Source organism: Sceloporus occidentalis, unplaced genomic scaffold (genome assembly GCF_023333645.1).
Source record: "Sceloporus occidentalis isolate IW3139 unplaced genomic scaffold, rSceOcc1.0.p SCAF_1, whole genome shotgun sequence".
NCBI classification, from domain to species: Eukaryota; Metazoa; Chordata; class Lepidosauria; order Squamata; family Phrynosomatidae; genus Sceloporus; species Sceloporus occidentalis.
In genome coordinates this window covers 27,118,548-27,141,102 of record NW_028316981.1, presented here as the reverse complement: position 1 = coordinate 27,141,102, position 22,555 = coordinate 27,118,548, and the positions used below count along the sequence as shown (strand labels likewise).

Here is a 22,555-nt window from a genome sequence, read left to right as displayed (position 1 = left end):
ATGGACATCTTCTCACCAGAAAGCAAAGGCTTTTTGTACTACATATTAGCTAATTTTACATAACCTCTTTGTCCCTTGGTCTAATCTGTGGCAACAGCACCACCAGAAGGCTGCTTTTCATCTATCATTTATCTTTACTGTGATTTTCAGTTTAGAGACTTTGTACATTCTTGAATAATTCTCAAGTTTATTGCACACTTACTTAAAGGAAAAGGTTCCTTACACTTTTACCCATAACCAGTGCCAAATTTCACATTCTCAGGCTTGATGTGCAGCATGGTTATGTGTTGCTATGTTTAAGCTGATATACAATAACACCTCTAGTTACTGATTCAATCTGTCTTTTAGGACTGAGTTTAACTGCAGACCTCTTTTGGCCTAATCTTGAGACTTTTCTATTTCTTTCCCTTTCTCTTTTGTTACTAGTAATACTAACTAGCCTTGTGGAGTGTCCCAGAGAATTCAACAGCTTGCTTATGAGGTTTTTGTTGTTGCCGTTGTTGTTGTTCTCTTTGTTTCCTCATAGACCAGCAGGTATCTGTGTGCATGTGTGTATTGATAATGAAATGTCCTTCTGTTTGTAATGTTAATCAAATGGACCTCCCTTCATCTACAAAGAATTTTAATAGCCAACTTGCAGTTCAAATGCTCTCATGCAGTGATAAAAGTGATATACTGAAAACTATATTTTATAGCTAGTGATAGTTTATCAAGAATTGAAATGTAATAACTAGGCTGTCAGGAAAAACTGCTGAAGTATCAATTGTTTAGCAGCTGCTCCAAATTGTCAGTCCAAAAGGAATGTAATAGCTTTGAGAACTGCATATTACTCATTGCTTAGCTATCAAGTGAAATAAGTCCTTTAACATGACTTTTAAAATCTTAAAATATAAAAATTGCCTAGTTTCTAAATTAGGTGGAGAACAGTTGTCTGAAATTATAAATATTTTAAATGAGAATTTAAATATAATAAAAGCTGATTGTACTTAACATTAATTATACTTTTTGCATAATAATATTAGAAATTGAAATGGGGGGAAGAAAGAGGATAAATGATCAGTGCTGATAGATCTTGTAGCGCCTTAGAGACTAACTGAAAGAAAGAAATTGGCAGCATGACCTTTCGTAGACTTCACTCTACTTCTACTCAGATGCATCTGAGGAAGTAGACTAAAATCTGCGAAAGCTCATACTGCCAATTTCTCTCAGTTAGTCTCAAAGATGCTACAAGATCTCTCTATGTACTGATTCTACAGATTAACATGGCTATATCTTTGAATTTGATCAGTGCTGGTATGTCTTTAAACACACACACAAACACCACACACACACATACTTGCCAATGTAGTGAATATGACTGGAGCGCTACATCATTTGCAAAAGAAGGTGGAGTTTATAGCACAGGCCCTGAAAAATGGGGCATGATGGGAATGGGAGGAGGCATAGAATACATCTTAAGGCACAGGAGAACGCCGCCGTCAGAGGTTCACATTACGTTCCAGATGCCTTCCCCAGGAGGTGATTTTCAGGAATGGTTTAGAAGCGTTCCTAAAAATCACCCCCTCTGGAATGCATCCGGAATGCGATGGGAACTTCATGCTTCTCCTGTTGCCACTGCATCTTTGTTTCTCCTCCGCCCCCATAGTGGGGGGGGGGTGCTCTTCACTTGAGTAATTTTGCAAGGAATATAATTGATTGAGACAGAGACTTCCAGCAATATGTTTAAATGGGATGAGCACAACTTTAGTACAACAAAATACCAGTCCCTCTAGTAGAAAATATATGGGGAAAGTAAGGTGGAAGGGACACTGGGCCCCATAGTTTCCAAATTAACATGTCCTCAGCAACACATTAAGCAACAGGTGTTGGATAGGTATCTGGCAATGCTTGCCACATTAGCCAATCCATGGGATGAGCAAAATGCTGTGCCATAAGTGAGGCAACCTGCAGATGCCCAAACTTCAGGTCCACCCCACCACCAACTGTCTAGCTTCCCTCCTCCCAATATAACCCATGCCCGATGGTCCCTTTTTTCTTTCATACTTGCCATAGGAAGGAGCTAGCCCAGCTCTCCCCCCCCCCAAGTCCTTTGAATGTCATAGCAAATGAATTGTGGTATCCAACTAGAGTTCATAACCCTCCAGGGGGAGGTGTACCTCATGACTCCTGTACATGTCAGCCAAGTCACCACATATTCCTGAGTGCACCACCTATCCAGCTGATGTTTCAGATGATACCATGATTAACATTAGCCTGCTTTAATAGCAAGTACTGCATGTGCCTAACCCCATCCAACTGGGTTGCATTTTAGTCCATAGGATGTGAACACCTGGAAATAGGTATTAGATATTATGGAAGTCCTCCGTTCTCACCCAAATGGAGAATGATGACATTAGACGGGGTTTCATTTGCAACCAGTTCCATAAATTGAGGGAGGAGAGCACCCCCACTGCATTCCTTTTTGAACCCACCACTTGATACTGGTCAGATGTAGCATCTTAAGATCTTAGCCCCTGCCTAAGTAGACCACATGTCATTCTGCCTAGAAAACCAGGCTGTATCCCATTGTCCATACAGTTATGGGAGGACTGTAAGGAAAATAAAGAAATAGAAGGTGGGCGGCCTGTAGGCCTGCCTCCAAAGTGTGCAGCCAGCCATTTGTCAGCCTGTCTTTTTGCTTAGGACCTGAAAGCCCCAGACTGGCAGCACCCCACCTTCCAAATACTAGAGCGAGGAAAGCCATAATCAGCTGCCACTGTATTGATGTCTGTGTGGAAGGAATGAGTGGAAAACTGATGAGTGGGAAGACCAATTGCTGAGAAGGCTTGTCCAAAGACCAATCCAAATTGGTACTGAGTGAGAGAAAAGCATCCCTTTTGACAGATTGCCTATTGACACAAAGCATTTTTGTAACATTTGGAGGGGAGAAGTCCAAGAATCTACAGTAATATCAGACCATAATTCCTCCTGTTTGTGCTCCCAGGAGAGGGGGGAATCCAGAACAGCTCTCACATATAATATGTTTATCATATTGTTATCATATTGTTACCAAGCTGATCAGTGGAATTAGTGAATTGTGCTGGTTCTTCTTCTGAAGTCACAGTTATCATGAGATTCAAGCTGAGGACTATTTTGAGCAGCCATTCAGTGTGGCCTAGGAATGCCAGCACTGGTCTGGGGGCTCAAGCACAATATGTCCCCTCTGCGAAGGCATCACAGGTAGGCTAATAAATGAGAAATATCCAATAGAATGAGTAAGTCAAGTAAAAGTGTGTGTATATAAAAATTTCTGTATAGACTTACAAAACAATATAAAAATCAACCTACTGGAATTGTGATAAAGTATTATTCAAACTCTTTAATTTTACTTTTTACTTTTACTTTGTTTATTGCGCTGCCCCTTATAGCTCCTAATTTTGTGTAAAAGCTCATATGAAAAATTTTACATGCAGTTGTTGTAGTCTCCTTCATTTACTTTATGTTTACTGGAGTATATGTAGATTTTGTCTCCCTTCCATAGTGAGTTACTATTGTAAGGACCATGTTTGTTAATTATACTGAACAGTTAATAATGGTTTGAGTGTGGAATAAAAAATACTGAAAGAATATTAGGAAAATAATTTTCTCAATCTGTTTTCTTGTGTCTTCCACAGCCTGTCAATCAAGGGTGCCACTATCAGAAAGAAATGAACCCTCTTTCCCATTCCAACCCACGGTAAGCTGCTGTTTACAGCCCAGGCAACAACGATGTGCTCAGAATGTTCGAAAGAACCAATCAATATGACATTTCTTTGGTAGACTCTTAAATCTTATTTTCAGCTGCTCTGCCCTGCCTCACCCCGATCTTCACAAACGCACTTGACGTTTGACAGCTGCTATCATGTATATGTGCTTGTATGAATGTGAGGGGGAAAAGAAGGAGAACAGAGGGCTTCAGACTGTGCTTGCTACATATTTAGAATACTGCAGTCATACTGTTATACCCACAAGGGATGCTGGAAGTTGTAGTCCAAAATGTGACCTTTCTGGGCTCTGATTCCTAGATACTACTGTGTAAGGATGTTGACATACTGGATACCATTATACACCCTTCAGCTGGCCAGTTTTATCAGGGAGAGGCCTAATTAATCTTCACTTATCTCACTTTTAAATGTTTCTGTTCCTCTTTCCTTCTCGAAATTGCCCCCTTTATCCTTAAATCAGCAGAGGAAAGAGGAGGGAGCAGAATGTTTCCCTTCACTCTAGGGAAACTGCTGCAGCCTCTCCAGACTTGTCAGTTCTTCCTCATGAATATCTTTTTCTATCTTTTTAAAAACTAGTTTTTATTATTTTATTTAAGATTTTGAAATACATTATGAATTTTTCAAATGCATAACAACAACAAAATACAAATATCATAATTTAAATTGTGTTTATTGCATTACAGTGGACTCTTGTTATCCGCTGGGGTTTGGTTCCAGGAACCCCCATGAATAACAAAATCTGTGTATGTTCAACTCCCATTTAAAACAATGGCATAGCAAAATGGTGTCCCTTATATAAAATGGAAAACTCAAGGTTTGATACTTGAAATGTATACTTTTTTTGGAAAATTTTTAAACCGTGGATGCTTGAATCCATGTATAAAAAATCTGTGGATAAGGAGGGACAACTGTAGTTGCAACTATGATGGATCTATTGGTTTAAGTCTATTTTTAATTTGTTCTAATTGTACAGATCTACCATTCAAGTATAAATCTTTAATTCTATATAATCCTTTCTGTTCCAACACTGGTTATGTTTATCTTCCTGTTTAAAAAGATGATGTTGCAAGAAAGGACAAGGACATGACGAAGCTAGTGTAAAAACAATGGGGCCTTGTTATCCATGGAGGTTTGGTTCCAAGACCTCCTGTAGACCCCAAAATCTTTGGATGCTCAAGTGCTATTAAATATAATGGTGTAGTGAAATGATATCCAATGTAAATTCGAAGGCTTTCATGGCCAGCATCCATAGTTTTTTGTGGGTTTTTCGGACTATGTGGCCATGTTCTAGCAGAGTTTCTTTCTGACGTTTCGCCAGCATCTGTGGCTGGCATCTTCAAAGAATGCTTGCCTGGAAAGGAGTTGGGTATATATATACTGTGTGACCTGGGAAGGCAGGAGGGATTTGCATGTGGATTGTTCTGTTACTAATGGCAGGCCTCAGGGTGAGGGGGTCTGTAAAGGAAGATTAGTGTCTGCTTGATTAGTGCTCATTGTCTGCTGGGAAACACCTGACCCTGGAAGATTTCTCATTTGCATTTGTCTTTATCTTGCTATCTTTCAGGACTGGTAGCCAAACCTTGTTTACTTTAAGGGATTCCTCTTTCCTGTTGAAATGGTCCAAGTGTCTGTGGATTTCAATGGCTTCCCTGTGCATCCTGACATGGTAGTCGTTGGCATGGTCCAGAATTTCAGTATTTTCTGGACCATGCCAACCACTACAATGTCAGGATGCACAGGGAAGCCATTGCACAGGGGTTTCCCAGCACACAATGAGCACTAATCAAGCAGACATTAGTCCTCTTGTGCAGACCCCGACACCCTGAGGTGTGCCATTACACATGCAAATCACTCCTGCCTTTCCAGATCACAGAATAAGTCCTTTCCAGGCAAACATTCTCTGAAGAAGCCAGCCACAGATGCTGGCGAAACGTCAGAAAGAAACTCTGCTAGAACATGGCCACATAGCCCAAAAAACCCACAAAAAACTATAGAAATGGTGCCCCTTTTTATAAAATAGCAAAATCAAGATTTGCTTGTTGAAATTTATATCAACCACAGGTGGTTGAATCTGTGAATAAAAAATCTGTAGGTATGGAGGGAAAACTATAATTTATTATATCTGAACAAACTACTGAGCATTCTATTGCTAATGCAAATAGAATGGGGAAAAGTGGGCAGCCTTGCCAAGTTTCTATAAGTAGATACAATGGTTGAAAAGTTCCGTCAAATAACTAAGGAGATTATCAGAAGGGGAGGGGAGCCGGGAGTAAAGGGCAAGGTCACGTGATTGCGCTGAATATTTTCAGACACATTGCGCTTATCCAGGATTTAACCCATGAAGATCCAGGAATGCTCCAGCAATAAACCATTCACGGGGAAGTCCCAGGAATGGTTTCTTGCTGGAGCATACCTGGGTCTTCATGAGTTAAGTGCTGAATAAGTGTGATGTCGTCTGAAAAACTTCAGTGTGATCACGCAACTTTGCCGGAAGTATGCCTTTTCTTCCCCAATTTTTCCCCATCTGATAATCTCCTTAGTTCAAGATGGTCAAAAGCTTTTAACACATCCACTGGTGTTATAGAATCATAGAATCGTAGAGTTGGAAGAGACCACAGGGGCCATCCAGTCCAACCCCCTGCCATGCAGGAAATCCAAATCAAAGCATCCCCGACAGATGGCCATCCAGCCTCTACTTAAAGACCTCCAAGGAAGGAGACTCCACTACACTCCGAGGGAGCTTGGGCTACTGGGCTATTATGAAGTTGACCCACATGAATTATATTTAAAGCTCTTTTTATGGAGTCATCTCATGTCTTACTTGGCACAAAATACAGTGGATCCTCCCTATACGCGGGTATGCCATACGCGTATTTGAGCATACGCGCATGGCAAACCCGGAAGTTGTTCCTAATGGCGGCGCGCATGCACGCGCGCCACCATTAGGAACAAAGTCCCTCTCCTCCCCTCCCTCCCTCCCTCCCTCCCACCTACCTACCTACCTAAACTAACCTACCTTCCCTCCCTCCCTCCCTCCTTACCTGTGTCGCCGCGCCGCTGCTGTCGCTGCCGCCGCTGAAAGTGGCCCGGATGCAGCCTGGAGGTCTCTTGGCCTCCAGAAGCAGCACCCAGCCGTTTTGTGGCGGCGGAGGCCGAGGCCGCGAGGGAGAAGAGGCTTGGCCTCGTCCTCCTCGCGGCCTCGGTCTCCGTCACCGCAAAATGGCCGGCTGCTGCTTCTGGAGGCCAAGGGGCTTATAAGCTGCAGCCGGCTCTTTAAGAGAGGCGGCGACCAGGGAGGAGGAGGCCAGGCCCCGTTCTCCCTGGTTGCCACCGCTGAGAAAGAGCCGGCTGCAGCCTCGAGGACAAGGGGCCGCCAGGCCCAGCCGGCTCTCCTTCGGCGGCGGAGACCAGGAGAAAGGGGCCTGGCCTTGTCCTCCTGGTCACCACCGCTGAGGAAGAGCCGGCTGCAGCTTGGAGGACAAGGGCCCCTTATCCTCCAGGCTGCAGCCGGCTCTTCCTGAGCAGCGGCGACCAGGAAGAACGGGGCCTGGCCTCCTCCTCCCTGGTCGCCGCCTCTCTTAAAGAGCCGGCTGCAGCTTGGAGGACAAGGGCCCCTTGTCCTCCAGGCTGCAGCCGGCTCTTCCTCAGCAGCGGCGACCAGGGAGAACGGGGCCTGGCCTCCTCCTCCCTGGTCGCCGCCTCTCTTAAAGAGCTGGCTGCAGCTTGTAGGCCCCTTGGCCTCCAGAAGCAGCAGCCGGCCATTTTGCGGTGGCGGAGACCGAGGCTGCGAGGAGGACGAGGCCAAGCCTCTTCTCCCTCGTGGCCTCGGCCTCCGCCGCCACAAAACGGCTGGGTGCTGCTTCTGGAGGCCAAGAGACCTCCAGGCTGCATCCGGGCCACTTTCAGCGGCGGCGGCGGCGACAGCAGCGGCGCGGCGACACAGGTAAGGAGGGAGGGAGGGAAGGTAGGTTAGTTTAGGTAGGTAGGTAGGTAGGTAGGTAGGAGGGAGGGAGGGAGGGAGGTTAGGAAGGAGGGGAAAGAGGAAGGAGACTTTTCTGTCCAATGGCGGCGCACGTGCACGCGCGCCGCCATTGGACAGAATACTGCTTTGAGCATACGCGGATTTTGGTATACGCGGGGGGGTCCAGAACGGATCCCCCGTGTATACCGAGGATCCACTGTAAGTTTAATATGGGTTGATGTATATCATAATAAATTTATTTAATCAGTTCAATAAATGATGTAAATATTTATTGGTACTGATTAAGCAGTCTTATGAGTTTATAAGCTGATATAAATTGAGGATCGCCCAATTTGGTCTATTCCAGGGATGTGGTATTTTTTTCCTTCCAGGAGTATTTAATTTTAAGTAATTTATGTAACTGTGGAATCAGTAGCATCCACAAATACTTTGTAAAAACGTACGTCAGATCCATCTGGGCTTGGTTATTTTTCAGGTTTTACATGTTTAATTGTGTTCCGCATATTTTCAGTTTATGGGGGTGGGTGTTTAATATATTTTTTATGTACATCTTACTGGTTTAACTGGGACTTTCTTCACACAACCTTCTATATTTATATTCCTGTCTATTTCTGAATAATATAGATCCACACAGCATTCCTTAAAATCATTACTAATTTCATTTGGGTTTGTAATAATTTTGTTATTACAATCCTTAATTAAACTTATCCTTCTTTTAGTGATTTTTAAAGGACATTAGATAGTAATTTTGTATTTTAAAAGTCCTTTTAAATATACAAAAGCAGTATATACTGTCCATTTCCAAAGAATATAGTTCTGATCTTCTTTGACACAATTCTGCCCATATTTTCTTCCTTCCTGTTTCTTTCAAGCTCTTCTGATAATTCTTGAATTCTTTTTTGGAGCTCTTCCCATAAGTATTGTTTAACTTTTTTATCCTTGAATGTTCTGTAGTAAAATTTCCCCTAATAACTGTCTTCATAATGTGCCAAAGGCTGAACTTCAGTTAGGTCCTATCATCAGTTCATAAAAGTTTTCCATACATTGTTTTATTTTCCCCTTTTCCTCTATTTAGAAGCAAAGTTGTATTAAACATCCAAATTCTGTTTTTAATTATTTTTATTTCTGAGTCTAATCTTGCTATTATTGGTGAATGATCAGAGCATAAAGATTGGGCAAGTGTGTGTGTGTGTGTGTGTGTGTGTGTGTGTGTGTGTGAATTCTCTCATGATATTATCTGATATTAGAAGGTGACCTATTCTAGAATAGCTAGTGTACCTGCCTGGGCAGTGCATATAATCCTTTCCTTTGGGATATAAATATCTCCATGCAGCCACTAAATTATATTTATGTAAAAGAGAAAGTGTTTTGTGTCCCCATTATCCCTTCTCTTAACTATCTAATTTTTTATCCCTATGCAGTTAGTATCCCTGCCAATATTAACAGATCCTCCTGCAAATTTATTCAGTTTCTTAGACATTGGCTCCAGAAAGATCATTTGGTTTCTATTGCATATATAGTATTATCTAAAGTTATAATTTTTCCTCTTATTCTTCTTTTTACAAAAATAAATACTTCTTCTTTATCTTTATTATAATTTATTATTTGTGTGTTGCAGGTATTGGAAAATAATGCAAAATTTTCCATTTCTAATTTATCAGGGAATATTTGTAGATCTTAACTCCAATGGGCCCTTGTTATCCGCTGGGGTTTGGTTCCTAATTTGCATATTATGAAAATATTCTAATTATGCAAATCACTCTAATTTACATTCTAATGGTTGCATTTTTCTTTCACTATGTTTAACCTTTGTACCATTTTACAAATTAAAACTGTTCTGACAGAAACTGTACAGACCAATGTTTAAAATGCTGGATTGGAACAGAGAAATCCAAATCCCTAAAGCTATCATAGGGTTTTCTTGGCAAGTTTCTTCAGTGGGCAGGGTTGCCATTGCCATCCTCTAAGCCTAGTCCTAGCAAACCCAATGAATTTGGGTTCTGAGTAGACCTATTTAGGATTGTGGTGTATTTACTCATTTGTCATTCTGGAGGGAGGCAGATAGTGTAAAAAGTCAGATGATAGACCAGATCCTGCAGCATCCCCCCCTTTTTTTTTCTTGTCTCTACCTCCCTCTCTTAAGGCTCAAGTACGGTATTTTTAGGACTGTTCTCCTCCATCTTTAGTCCCTGCATGCCTCCCACCAATCCCACTCCCCGTCCCTGGCTGCTTATTCCTCCTCCAAAATCCCAACCATCATCCCATAAATTAAGCCATCTGAATTGGAGACAACACAATATATTTGTTTATACTGTGCAGAGAAGTAGGTAATTTTATACTTACACCTTTTTGCTTTTTCTTATTCTTTTCCCTTCCTCCCCTCCTGTCTCACCTGCCTTTATTTATTTTTAACCCCCCTTCTCTTTGAAGCAGAAAGAGAGTCCAACAGGAGAGGGGGACAGAACGTCACTACCCATCCAATATTTAAAGCCATGAATGTTTGGGTCTATCTCCACCACCTCCTTGGATCCCTTTTCCTATCCTGGTGTTAAAAGGACTATCATCACTTGCCTTTGATTTTAATTGTGTTGCTCTCTTCAGAGAAGAATAAAGGAGGGGAGTTTCTCAGTCTCTGACAAAATGCAGCCTGGAACAAAACAGGGATCCAGGATTTGTGACTTCAGTCATGCCCAGCCGGAACATTTTTTAGACCCTCTAATCCATGATTGTCCCGGTTTCCCAGCACATATGGCAAGCCTAGTCGGAAAGTACAAACTGTTGTATCAGAGCATGGACTATATGCTGGTGCTGAGATTGGAGAAAGAACTGGGAAGCTGCTTGTTCCATTTTTGTCCATAGGTTTTTTGTCACTCACCCATGAATTGTTCACACATGCACATGAGTAATCAGCTGTACCATCAACCCATTGCAACCCCATGAAGCAAAATGATGACAAATACAGTAGGTCACCAGCAATACAATGGATTTAGTGAGAACATTAACAAACTGGCTGATCCAGTAGGGAGCCATGGGGGAAGGGAGGAAAAGGGATATTTAAGGGGCCTCCATGGTTGTGTTGTGCCAGTGTGTCATTTGGCATATCAGTGTGCCATATGGGTGATCGATTGAGCCGCCAATCACACAATCTGCTGCACAGGACATCAAATGGCCTGGTAACAGGGCAGGACAAGGGAAGTGATTGGTAGCCACTGGCAGCATGTCCGTGCACACATGCACATGTTTTGGGGGTGGAAAAGAAAATAATAATAATGGTGCAACGCAACATGTACCCATAAATGGCCCATTTTGAATGGTCCATCCTTACAAAATAAGTGGGGTGGGGCAGACTGCCTGTGGGTGTTACGCCCATTGTGGAATCTGGCAGTGTGGTCAGTGGGTGCTCCCCATGAATCGGGAAACCCCAGAGCAGTCCAGTTCCCCCGCTCCATCTGATCAGCACCAGAGTCTCACAGATTTCAGTTAGGTTCTCTATTGTGGCAGCTACTAAAACTTTTTCTTTGCTCTGTACATAATTTTAAAAGGAAAGCCCCATTTGTACATTATACCTGCCTCCCTTCTGATTTTTTCCTCACCAGTTCTACTGCCAAGCCTAGATAAACCTCGATTCTCATCTATTTATATGTCAAGTTCTTGTTCCTCAAGGCTTTATAGATTTCTGAATATATATTTTTTTCAGGTATCTTGTAAACCTAGTAATTATGATTCTAGACTAATCTTTATGGAACTGGTAAAACAGAGCTCTGTGTGTTCTTCCAGTCCTATTAATTCTTTCTGTATCTGCTTCAGTAAGAACCATATCAGAATGAATTCCTTTGACCATGCCATAAATATTTCAAAGAGGTTATTTTGGTTTTCCTCCTCCAAGTAACTGTGAAAACGAATGTTCAAATGATGGTCTTTATTTTTCTCATCCTCAAGCTTGTATTGTTTTTCTCTAATCTCATTCTGCTTAGTCTTTTTGTCTTTCTTCATTTTAGGCCAGTTCCAACATTCCCGCTGTTGTACTCATATCACTCATATGTGCATTAAGTTTCTTCAGCTCTTCTATTAATGGTCTCAAATCCTGAACAAGATCAGCTTGGAATTCTTGTTTTATTGCTTTAAATAGTCAATTAATTCTAAATTCCTTTAATCTCATTTTCTATCACCTCTTGCAGTTTTACTTTCTTCAGGGGCCATCTTATTTTCTCTATGCCTTCCATCATTTTAGTTGGTAAAGTCGCTTTCATCCTCTAACTCTGCTTCATCTCACCAATGTCTTGTTGCTGATTTATTATACCTTGGCATCTTTCCTCTGTTCTTTGCTAATTACTCACCATTCTATTCTGTTTTATCTCTCTTAAAAGTTAGTTATTAGGCAGGGAGAGAGCAGAAGAGATATGATTATGCCACCATCTCCAGAGACAGCAAACCATTCCCCCCAATTTTTGCCATCTTCATCACACCCTCATGTTGTCTGACCGCATGTGTTCCACTTTTCATCTCTGAAATGTTTGAAGGTATGCCATTTCACAATTTAAAAAGCAGCAGTGCAAGTCTTCTAGCAAAAAGCTTAAGACTGGCTACATTAGGTCTATAGCAATGTTTTTCAGCTTTTTACACCCAGGTGACTCTCTCCTGTTGATCCTTGGCCTGTTGGCAAGAATTAGGACTTCAGTAAAGCTTTTCTCCAAATTTAGATATTTCTGAAATCCTTTCTGACTTATTTGAGTTGGAAGTGACTTCTTACCATATATACTTATGTACAAGTTGACCTCATACATGAGGTCAAGGGAAAGTTTCAGGGTCAAAAATCATGGATTTTGATATTACCTGTGGATAAGTCAAGGGTAAAACAGGGCTATAACAAAGAATGGAAAGGGGGAAATACCACTTCCGTCCCTCCTTCTCCTTCTCTGGACCTCTCCCAACCACCTAACACCAGATGCTGGAGGACTTTTTAACATTAGATTGAGAAGGGAAGTGGCATTAAATGGGGTGTTCTTTCCATGGGAAGAGGAGGCTTGCAAATCGGACTGGAGAGAGACACAACTGGTGTTCAGTGGGGAGTTTCCTCCATGGGAGGAGGAGGCTCGCAAATCAGACTGGAGAGGGAAGCAAGTGATGGTTTTTTCCATAGGAAGAGGAGGCTTGCAAATCAGACTGGGGAGGGAAACAAGTGATGTTCAATGGGGAGTTTCTTCCATTGGAAGAGGAGGCTTACAAATTGGACTAGAAACTCTTTTACACACACACATCCACACACACACAAACACATGTCTCAAGGCACCAAGGGTGGGGAATCAGGCTTGCTTATTTTAGGACCTTTCTAAGCAGTAGTGGTTATTGACTCATATATAAGTAAACCCAGGATTTTAGAGTCAATTTTGGGACATACATTTCTCGACTTGACTATAAGTCAAGTATATATGGTAATTCAGGTGTTGATCCCAGAAAAAGAGGGGGGGGGAGTGAAAAATACCTCACACATGGAGTGGACATCCTATTAGCTCATGTCTCTCCCATTATACATGTTGGGTAGGGGGTATGTTGTGCCTCAGCCTGTGGCAGGTCTTCAGAAGAAACTCATGACAGAAGTGGATCATATTTGAGTCATTGCTAACAAGATTGTATTGACAAGTTCTGGGGAAAATGTGATGTGGGAGCCAAAACAGGCAACTTTCGGAAGAAGGAAGTCTCATGGAGCCAAAGTCTTCAAACCGTTCTTCAAAATTGGCTGCCATAGCATGGATGGGGAACGGCTTGGGGACTCCTGGTGGCATTGGCAGCATTCTCCTGTGCAGTAACACCCACTCTCATCCGTTCCATGCCAATCCCATCCAATGCTTAGAATGGTCTGGAAATGACATGCGACAAACTTATGTTTTACAGCTATCTCCAAAAGCCATAGTGAAGGGAGGCATAGCAAAAATACAAATATTGTACCCAGTCCCACGCTTTATAGCATCAATTTTTATTTCTAAAATGTATGGGTAATCTGTAAAATATCTGACTTGCTATTACCTCCATAAATTCAGTGACTCTTGTGAACTGCCAGAAAGGTGTTATTGGACTGTAAATACAGAGGGTGACACAATTATGGGTTCAGCTTACCTCTTGATAAAAACCTACAGGAGATGAATATAGTAAAGTGATAATATATAGCTGTTGTTAGCCTTGTTAAAATAGGGTGGAGAATATGCTGCTGTTTTGGGGGAGGAAGTAGTATGCCAAAAAATAAAAAGGAAATATTGGTTCCTCAAGTCTGTGGTAAAAACATTCCTTAAAATCTAAATCTTTGCCAAATTTCATATTGCGGGGACCAAATCAGAATCTGATTAATTTGGAAATTCTATAAATAAAATCTCAAACCAATCAGAGAACACTTGGCAAATGAATATAATTTGTATGAATTAGTAGGATATTAAAATAACACAATTGAAACTGAGTATGTAACAGAATTTATTTTAAGAAAACACAAGATGTTGATAAAAGTGTTACAATTTTTATGGGGGAAGGGTGAGTTCTAAACAAAAATGAATCATAAATTCTGTTTTAAAGCAGTATATTTGAAGAACATGTCTTGTGGTTACTTTTTGATTTCTGATGATAGTTGTATCAATGTTAAAAGCAGGTTGAACAGTGGCTTTTAACAAACACAAGATCTCTCCCTAAACACAAGTCAGTTTGATATAATAAATGGAATAGATTAGGGATAAAAGTTTCATATTGCTCAGTAATGAAGTTCAGGAAGTGACCTTAGATTTACATTGCTCACTCATGAAGTTCACCTTAGGACAGTTGCTCTTATTTGACAATACAGTGGCCCCTCATTATTCACTGACGTTTGGTTCCACGACCCCTCATAAATAACAAATCCATGGATGCTCAAGTCCTGTTGTATACAGTGGTGTAGTAAAATAGTGTCCCTTATATAAAATGGTGCACAACTTAAAGATTTGCTTTTGGGGTTTCTTAAAAATATTTTTGAGCTGTGGTTGGTTGAATCTGTGGATGCAGAATCTGAGGATACCAAGAGCCAACTTTATTATCTCACTGTGAGGATAAAATTAGAGAGTCCCCCAGTATACTGCAATACATTCTTGGGAAATATTGCTACCTGCAATAGCTTCTTTTTATTCTCAGTGATATTCTTATCTTTATCTTTAACATCCACTTCCCTGGATGGCATGACTACTTTTGTTCTGTCTCATGGAAAATTACTAAAATGTGTCCCATTCCATTTCTCATCTAAAATGTAGGCGTTCCTTTGTTTTTATGGTCCATAAAGTGACAAAATAAAAGAAAACAGACCTCGTTTGAAGGATTCATTTGTGAATGGGTGAACAGAATTTATTTGTCATTCTGTCTTATGCTTCACTCTCCGTCGCTTCATGGTCTTAAGGGAGAAAATGAAATGCAAGTATTGAGTTCACTGCTGCTGAGTTTTCTGACGGACCAGTCTATAACTGAAAATGATATTTTCTTGGCAACCTCTACTTCTTACTTTTTGGCACTTATTCTTGCCATCCAGCTAGAGAGTGTGGGTTCTTTATAGTTTTCTAGGTTCACTTTCTGGGGAAAGGTGAGCATGATCCTTCTTGAGCTTACCCTCTTCCTTTTTCTTCCTGAATTTCTTTCATTCACCAGTAAGGTATTTTGTTAGATTTCAAAAGGGATGTGAAAGAGGAATGAAAGGTTTAAAGTAATAGCTTCATTCCTTCTGGTGGTTAAAGATTGGCAGCCCCCTTTCTCCATCTCAGAACACTGTTAGTCACCCATGCACCCATGCAATCATATGTTTCAACACAGCATCATTGGAGAGGGGGAAGCCTTTGCAAGATGACAATCACCAGTCATTTACTGCCAAGAAGAGCACTGTTGCAACCTGTTGGGAAAAAAAGTTGCAGCTGTGGAGGTAGCAGAAGGCAGGTGTATAATTTTAATTTGTAATCCATCATCCAGTAATGCAAAGTGTATACAAGATATGTGGCCAGCAAGCATGGCAGCACCTATGATCCTGACAGTAATAAAAATGGAAGATATCTGAATGCTTTAATTAAGAATTGACAAGTACCCATCTTGTACTGCAATAGATATCCTTTCTGTTGGCAGAGTTTATCTGCTGTGGTACTAAACTTTAGAATCTAAAGTTTCCTAGTAACTGGATGGGAAAATGGGATAACATCAGACTACCCAGGATTATAGTCTGATTCAGATTATTAGATTAATTGTAAATTGGAGGTGGGGAGAATCTTTCATACAAAAACACCTTTCTCTTATGTTAAAGTATAATTCAGTACTGAATCTGAGTGGGAAATTACAAAAGGCAACATCAGGAACTGTTAACACAAATGTGTATTTAAATGCTTTCCTAATAAATGAATGTATTGCTTACATGCTAGTTGGACAAAATCAGATATTTGGAAGAAAATAAACCAAGTCTTGGGTGGTTGGTCCTATTGCAAGTCCTAAGGTGCACAGCAATCCCTAGGACCTGCAAGGATTAGCACATTTGTAACTGCTTTCTTTTTCGGCTACAAGACATAATAGCACATGAGGACTGACATGCATGGTTATCATTGAAGTATGCCTTGTATTAATTTAGACACAGTGAAGACAGTCTCAAATCTTCGGTGTTTAGTTATTCAGTATACTGTTCTGGGATACACTTGAGTGTACTTTTCAATGCCTGGTCCAGAATTCTCAATTTATTTTTTTTACAAGGACCAGTGTTATCTCAAGTCATAACCATAGGGAGAACTATTTTGAATAATATTATACATTTATTTTATTTATTTTTTCAAAATTGCACTCAAGGCAGCTAAGCTGATATTAAAGATAAGTCAATAGAAAAGGACACCCATCAACTAGTCCCTTTAACAGCAACCCAGTTTAAAGGTCAAAGGCCTGTTAGAATAAAAGTTTATTTGCCTGCCCACACAAAGACAACTGAGAGGGCCCTAGTCTAGCCTCCTTTGGTTGGGATTTCCAAAGCTTTCCAAATGCATCTGTTGTGGTTGTTGTTGTGTGCCTTCAAGTCATATCCAATTTATGGCGACCTCACAAGATCCTATCACAGGGTTTTCTTGGCACGATTTCTTCAAATGAGCATTGCCATTGCCTTCCTCTGAGGCTGAAAGCATGTAATTTGCCCAAGGTGACCCAGTGGGTTTTATGTCCAAGCAGGGAATCGAACCCTAGTCTACAGAGTCGTAGTCCAATATTCAAACCACTATGCCACACTGACTCTCCCAAATGCATCATATCCATCAGGTAAGCATAAGGTACCCAACTAGTACAAGGGTCACATGAGAGTCTTATCCTCAGGTCAGTTGTTTGCAGTAAGGATGGAGATGAAGGCATGCTGAGTGTCTGAGAGCATATTTATCTCTTTGTGGGGGAAAAGAATTAATGAGTTCACCAGGATAGTGCTTAGGCATTGTGACTGTGATGGATAAATGGGCAATTTTGTAGTTCCTTTTAAGAAGGCCTTAGAATGACTTTGGCATTTCAGATATCAATAATACCATAAAACCTTTAATAACAAGAAGAGGTAAAAGACAGTGACATTTCATAGTTTGTGGTCAGCTACAGAGAAGACCTTTTTTCACATCCCAATGAGTCATTACCACCCCTATCGAAATGAGAATTACCAGATCACAGGTAAGAGCTTTGCCGGCTCATTTTAAACAACTTGTTCATAAGAGATCAACTTTAGTTACCATGAGCCTTTAAACCAGTTGGGGCTTTAACAAGAATAATAGCACTTAACAATAAGTTTGAAATACTTACATGTAATAGAGGTTCTTCAAGATGTAGCCTAAACTGATGGTTCCAGATTGCTAGTTCTGTTGATGTGTCCAGACTAGTTAAGTGCAGTGAAAGCAGATTATACTTGGGCCCAGTGTCTTACACAGTATGTGCCCACTCTGATTATACCAGAAATCACAAATTTGTGACCCTCCAGATGTTGGAATGCAGTTCTCATAATCTCTCACAACTGACTTTGCTTGCGAGGGTTGGTGGGAGTTGCAGTCCTATGGAGGGTCACATGTTTGCCACTGCTAGTTTAGACCATTTGTTTATGGCCTGTAGAAATCACCAAATAAACCAATCCCTAACAGATATTTACTACTTTAGAAGAGATGTCTACAAACTTAAGCCCATTAAAACATGGTGTAACAGATATTATATATACATTGAACTTGGGAATCAACACTGTGGGGGGAAATTGGTGATTTAAATCAGAGTGAAGATATAATTGCAGCATAGCTCAAGGTTGAATGTGTACATTTTTAAAAATGAGTTCAGCTGTACCAAAAAAGCATATTCATTTTTATGATTCATTAGATGAGTGAGGTCATACAACTTCATTAATCATACACAACAGACTGCACGATGTTATGAAGTATCATGGAACTATCTTGCAAATGCCAAAATAAGTGAGCAGCAATAATATATCATGAAATGTACTTTGCTTTTATATTGGCTTTGTTCACTAATTCACAGAATTCAATAATTTGCAGTGGGCCTGTACAGTCGTTAATCTGAATTAGTACTGTTCCACCATATTTGTCAGCCCAGCTCATGCATCAAAGACAATAGGAGAATAAAGGAGATAGTAGATCAGGATTGTCTAATAGTTTGGAGACATCATCATCTCAGCAACTACTGTAGAGCAAAAGAGAGAAATTCCATAGCTGCAGGACATATCCATACTGTTGTATTAATTTGGATTAATAGTGATCCCTCCCCACCAGAAAAGTTGAAAACAATAGTTATGTAAAAGAGATTGCTAATACAGTGAGACCTCTTATGACTTCAACAGAGAACTGTTAGAATTAAATTAAACTAGTACTAAGCAACATTTCCTAAAATTATTGCATGACAGCCATGACATAAAAAAGCATTAAACCAGTAAAATTGTGCAGGCAATTTATTGATACCCTGGTTTTGTTTGTTTGTTTGTTTGTTTGTTTAATTTTTTGCCAGTATTGCATTGAAAGCAGCTTTACAATATAAGAAATAAAAAAGTCTCAAAAAAGGAAAAATACACATTAAAAACACTATTCAAAATGAACTAAGAAGCAGCAATATTAAATATACATACATTCAGCCTTTAATATCTAGATACCACCACCATCCCATGGATGCCAAAAATTGTGGGACTCAAGTCTCATGGTTTTTAATGGTGATGTGCCATGCTCACAGCAGTGCTGTCTTGGCCCCATGCATATGCCACCATTAGGGGAAAGGGGGAGGGGCCATCTGCAGTTGCTCAAATCCGTGGGTAGCAAGCCCATCGTTGGGGTGGATAGATACAAGGCCTGGCATCAATAAAACTTTAACCATTAAAATCTGCTGAAAAAGGAGCTGGAGGAGGCCTCATGGCCCGTGGAGTCTAAACCCTGCTCGGTGCAGGATCTCTGGCCCAGCAGATAGCTACCCAACCTCTTTCCCAAGAAGGCACCCTCATTCCCTAACTGGGCCAGTGATTTCATTGCCGAATCACGCTTGCTGTCAAGAAGTTCCTTCTAATGTTCAATGGAAATTTACTGTCCTGCAATTTAATACTATTAGACCTGGTCCTACTCTCTGGGGCAGCAGAGAACAAGCCTACCCCTCCTCTCTATGACATCCCTTGAGGTTTTTAAAGAGTATAATAGCAATATAACAAGTATATTTCTATACCATTTATCATGTCACCCCTCAGTCTTCTGTTCACCAAGGTAAACATGCCCAGCTCCTTCAAGTTTTCCTGATATGTTTTTGTTCTCTATACCTCTTACCATCCTTGTTGCCATTCTCTGAACCCACTCTATAACATCCTTAAAATGAGGTGCCCAGAACTGAATGCAGTACTTTAGATGAGGTTTGACCAGTGCAGAATATAATGGTACTATGACTTCCCTTGACTTGGAAATTATACTTAAATTAACACAGGCTAAAATAGCATTCATCTTCTTTGCTGCAGCATCACACTGCTGGCTCATGTTCAATTTATGATCAACAATAATAACTGATTTATTTATAAGTGAATGAATAAATTCCTTTTCTCCACACTTTTTGAGTAAATTATACTCTTCAGTTGTTATATTCCAATTATGGGAGTCATCCTACCAGTTTTCAGTTGTACCATGTTTACTTCCTTGCACCAAGACTTCAAGCTCCTTGCCTAAGCACTGTGCGTTGATGTATAGACATTTAGCTTTGTTTGTTCTCACCTATTTATTGTCAGTTTTTCTGTTGATCCCTTTCTCTCCCCCTGCTTCTCCTCTAGAATTCACATCCTTCTGCTTAAAGTTTGCCTTTGGGCTGAAGTTTGAGCTGTCATCGCCAGCTCCTGAAGGTTTTAGTTTAAAGCCCTCTTAATCAGTCTTGTCATCCTACCACCAGGCATTCTTCCCAGTCTTTATGAGGTGCAGCCATCTGCAGCCAGTGGTCCTTTGTCTAACAAGTGAAGACATGATCCCAGAAGCCAAACCTCTCCCATCTACATCATCTATGTAGCCAATCATTCACTTTAATATCTTCTTGCCCCTATGTAATCCTCATTTAGTTGACTTGCCTAGATTTCTCCTCAGCCACTACCATGGTGAAGGAAGTTTGACCAAGGCACCACTGAGCTGCCTCCTCCCCCGCTTGCATTGTCATGATGCTGGCCAGGGCAAAGTCTAGCCTAACAGAGGACCAAGTGAGGCAAAGACTTCTCAGCAGCTTTTGATACCATCAGCCATGGTATGCTTCTGGGTCGCCTTGCTGGGACGAGGCTTGGGGGCAGTGCTTTACAGTGGCTTAGCTCCTTCCTGGACGTACAAATCCAGAGGATGGTGCTGGGAGACTCCTGCTCAACCGCTTGGCCTTTGACCAGTGGCCCTCAGGGCTCAGTTCTGTCCTCCATGCTCTTTAACATATACATGAAATGTCAGAGGGGGGGTTGTTTGCAGTTATGGGTTTGGTGCCATCAGTGTCTGGATGACACCCAACCCTATTACCTTACTACTGCAAGCCAAGGAAGCTATTTTGGTCCTAAACTAGTGCTGTCATTAGTAATGGATTGGGTGAGGATGAACAAATTGAAACTTAATCCAGACAAGATGGAGGGGCTCCTTATCAGGTGAATGACAGATCATGGAATAGGATTCAGCCTGTACTGAATGGGTGTATGCTCCCCCTGAAGATGCAAGTCCACAGGTTGGGCATGCTCCTGGATTCAACTCTGAGCAGCTCAAGTTTCAGTGGTGATCAGGAGTTAGCTGCACCCATTCCTTAAGATGTCATATCTGGCTTTGGTAATACATGTCTTAGCTACATCCCAATGTGTTACTGCAGCACCCTCTTTGTAGGGCTGCCTTTGAAGAATATTCAGAAACTTCAGCTGGTCCAAAGATCTGCAGCCAGATTGCTAACTGGGGCTGCCTAAAGGGAAGACAAAATTTCTTGTTGCAAAAGCTCTACTGGCTGCTTGTATAATTCAGAGTGCTGGTTTTGACATATGAAGCCTTATACAGCTCAGGTCCTGGTTATATGAAGGACTGTATTCTCCCTTATGAACCAGCCCCTTCTTTGAGATCTGTTGGGGAGACCTTTCTCTGTGTCCCATCTCCCTCACAGATACATCTGGTGTGAATGCAGTGGCTACTTCAGGCTCTGGAATAAGCCTTCCTGGGAAATAAGCCTGGAACCTTCTCTTCTTTTTGAAGACAAGTGAAGAGTTTGGGCAGACATTTGATGAGTGATTATACAAGGCCCGTCTCACCTAAACAATGCACTGAGTCTTGCTAATTGTTATGCTGGGGTATATGTGTATGAGCATTTAAAGCTATAACATATATTTTTGACTCTTAAGTCGAGAAATGTATGCCCCAAAATGGACTCCAGAATCATGGGTCGACTTATATACAGGGCAATATGATAATACTGCTTATAAAGTTCCTAAAAGAAATGCCCACCCTTCCTTTGGAGCCAAGGATCTTTAAACAGTTCCCCATTTGAGTCCCCACACATTCCTCTCTCTCTCTCTCTCTCTCTCTCTCTCTCTCTCTCTCTCTCTCTCTGTGTGTGTGTGTGTGTGTGTGTGTGTGTGTGTTATCCCTCAGCCTTCCTTCGTAGCCAGAGCTAATGAACAGCTGCTGATGCAAGGGACAGAGAGAGAGTGTGTGCCGAGGCTTGAACCTTGCTTTGCAAGCCATGTGCCTTGAAGATGCTGGTGGTAAAGGGGAGAGAGAGAGAGAGATTTGTACCCCATTTTGCACGCCATGAGCCTGGGAAATGCTGGTGGTGAAGTGGGGGAGACAGAGAGAGAGAGAGAGAGCTGAGGTTTGTTTCCCCCTTTTCCATGCCTAGACTGTGACCCTTGGGAGAGGTCCAGAGAGGGAGAAAGAGGGAAGGAAGTGGAGCTTAGTTTCCCCCTTTAGATATTTTGTAACATGTCCCAGTGTTTGACCCTTGACTTATCAAAATCCATGATTTTGGTCTCAAAACCTGCCCTCAACTTATACATGAGATCAGCTTATACATGAGTATATAGGGTATGTTTTAATCCAGTTTTAATTTTTTTTGTTTAATCTTGTATTAATTTCTGTATTTTATGAATTTTTAACAATGTGTTTTTTTAAGTTGTAATAAGCCACTTTGAGTCCCAAACGTGGAAAAAGGTGGCATAGTAATCCTCATTATCACCATCATCTGTGACCATGACATGAGAAACAAAAGATGCAGATTTTGACTTACCCTGAAATCTTGACTTGGTACTTGGCTACCAGTGAGAGGACCATTATGCTTTTAAGAAGGGAAACTAGGAAACCAGCGCTACAGTGTAGGGAAG

General features: G+C 41.2%; 1 protein-coding gene across 5 annotated transcripts in view; it reads left to right on the top strand.

Moving 5' to 3' along the window:
* CFAP20DC (CFAP20 domain containing) overlaps positions 1–22,555 on the top strand; it is a 254,220-nt gene that overhangs the window by 183,495 nt on the left and 48,170 nt on the right. For all 5 annotated transcript variants that reach the window (XM_089518704.1, XM_089518719.1, XM_089518733.1 and 2 more), the window contains one exon: positions 3,654–3,715. In XM_089518704.1, coding sequence (XP_089374830.1) covers positions 3,654–3,715 — 62 coding nt within the window. The remainder of the gene's footprint in view (positions 1–3,653; positions 3,716–22,555) is intronic.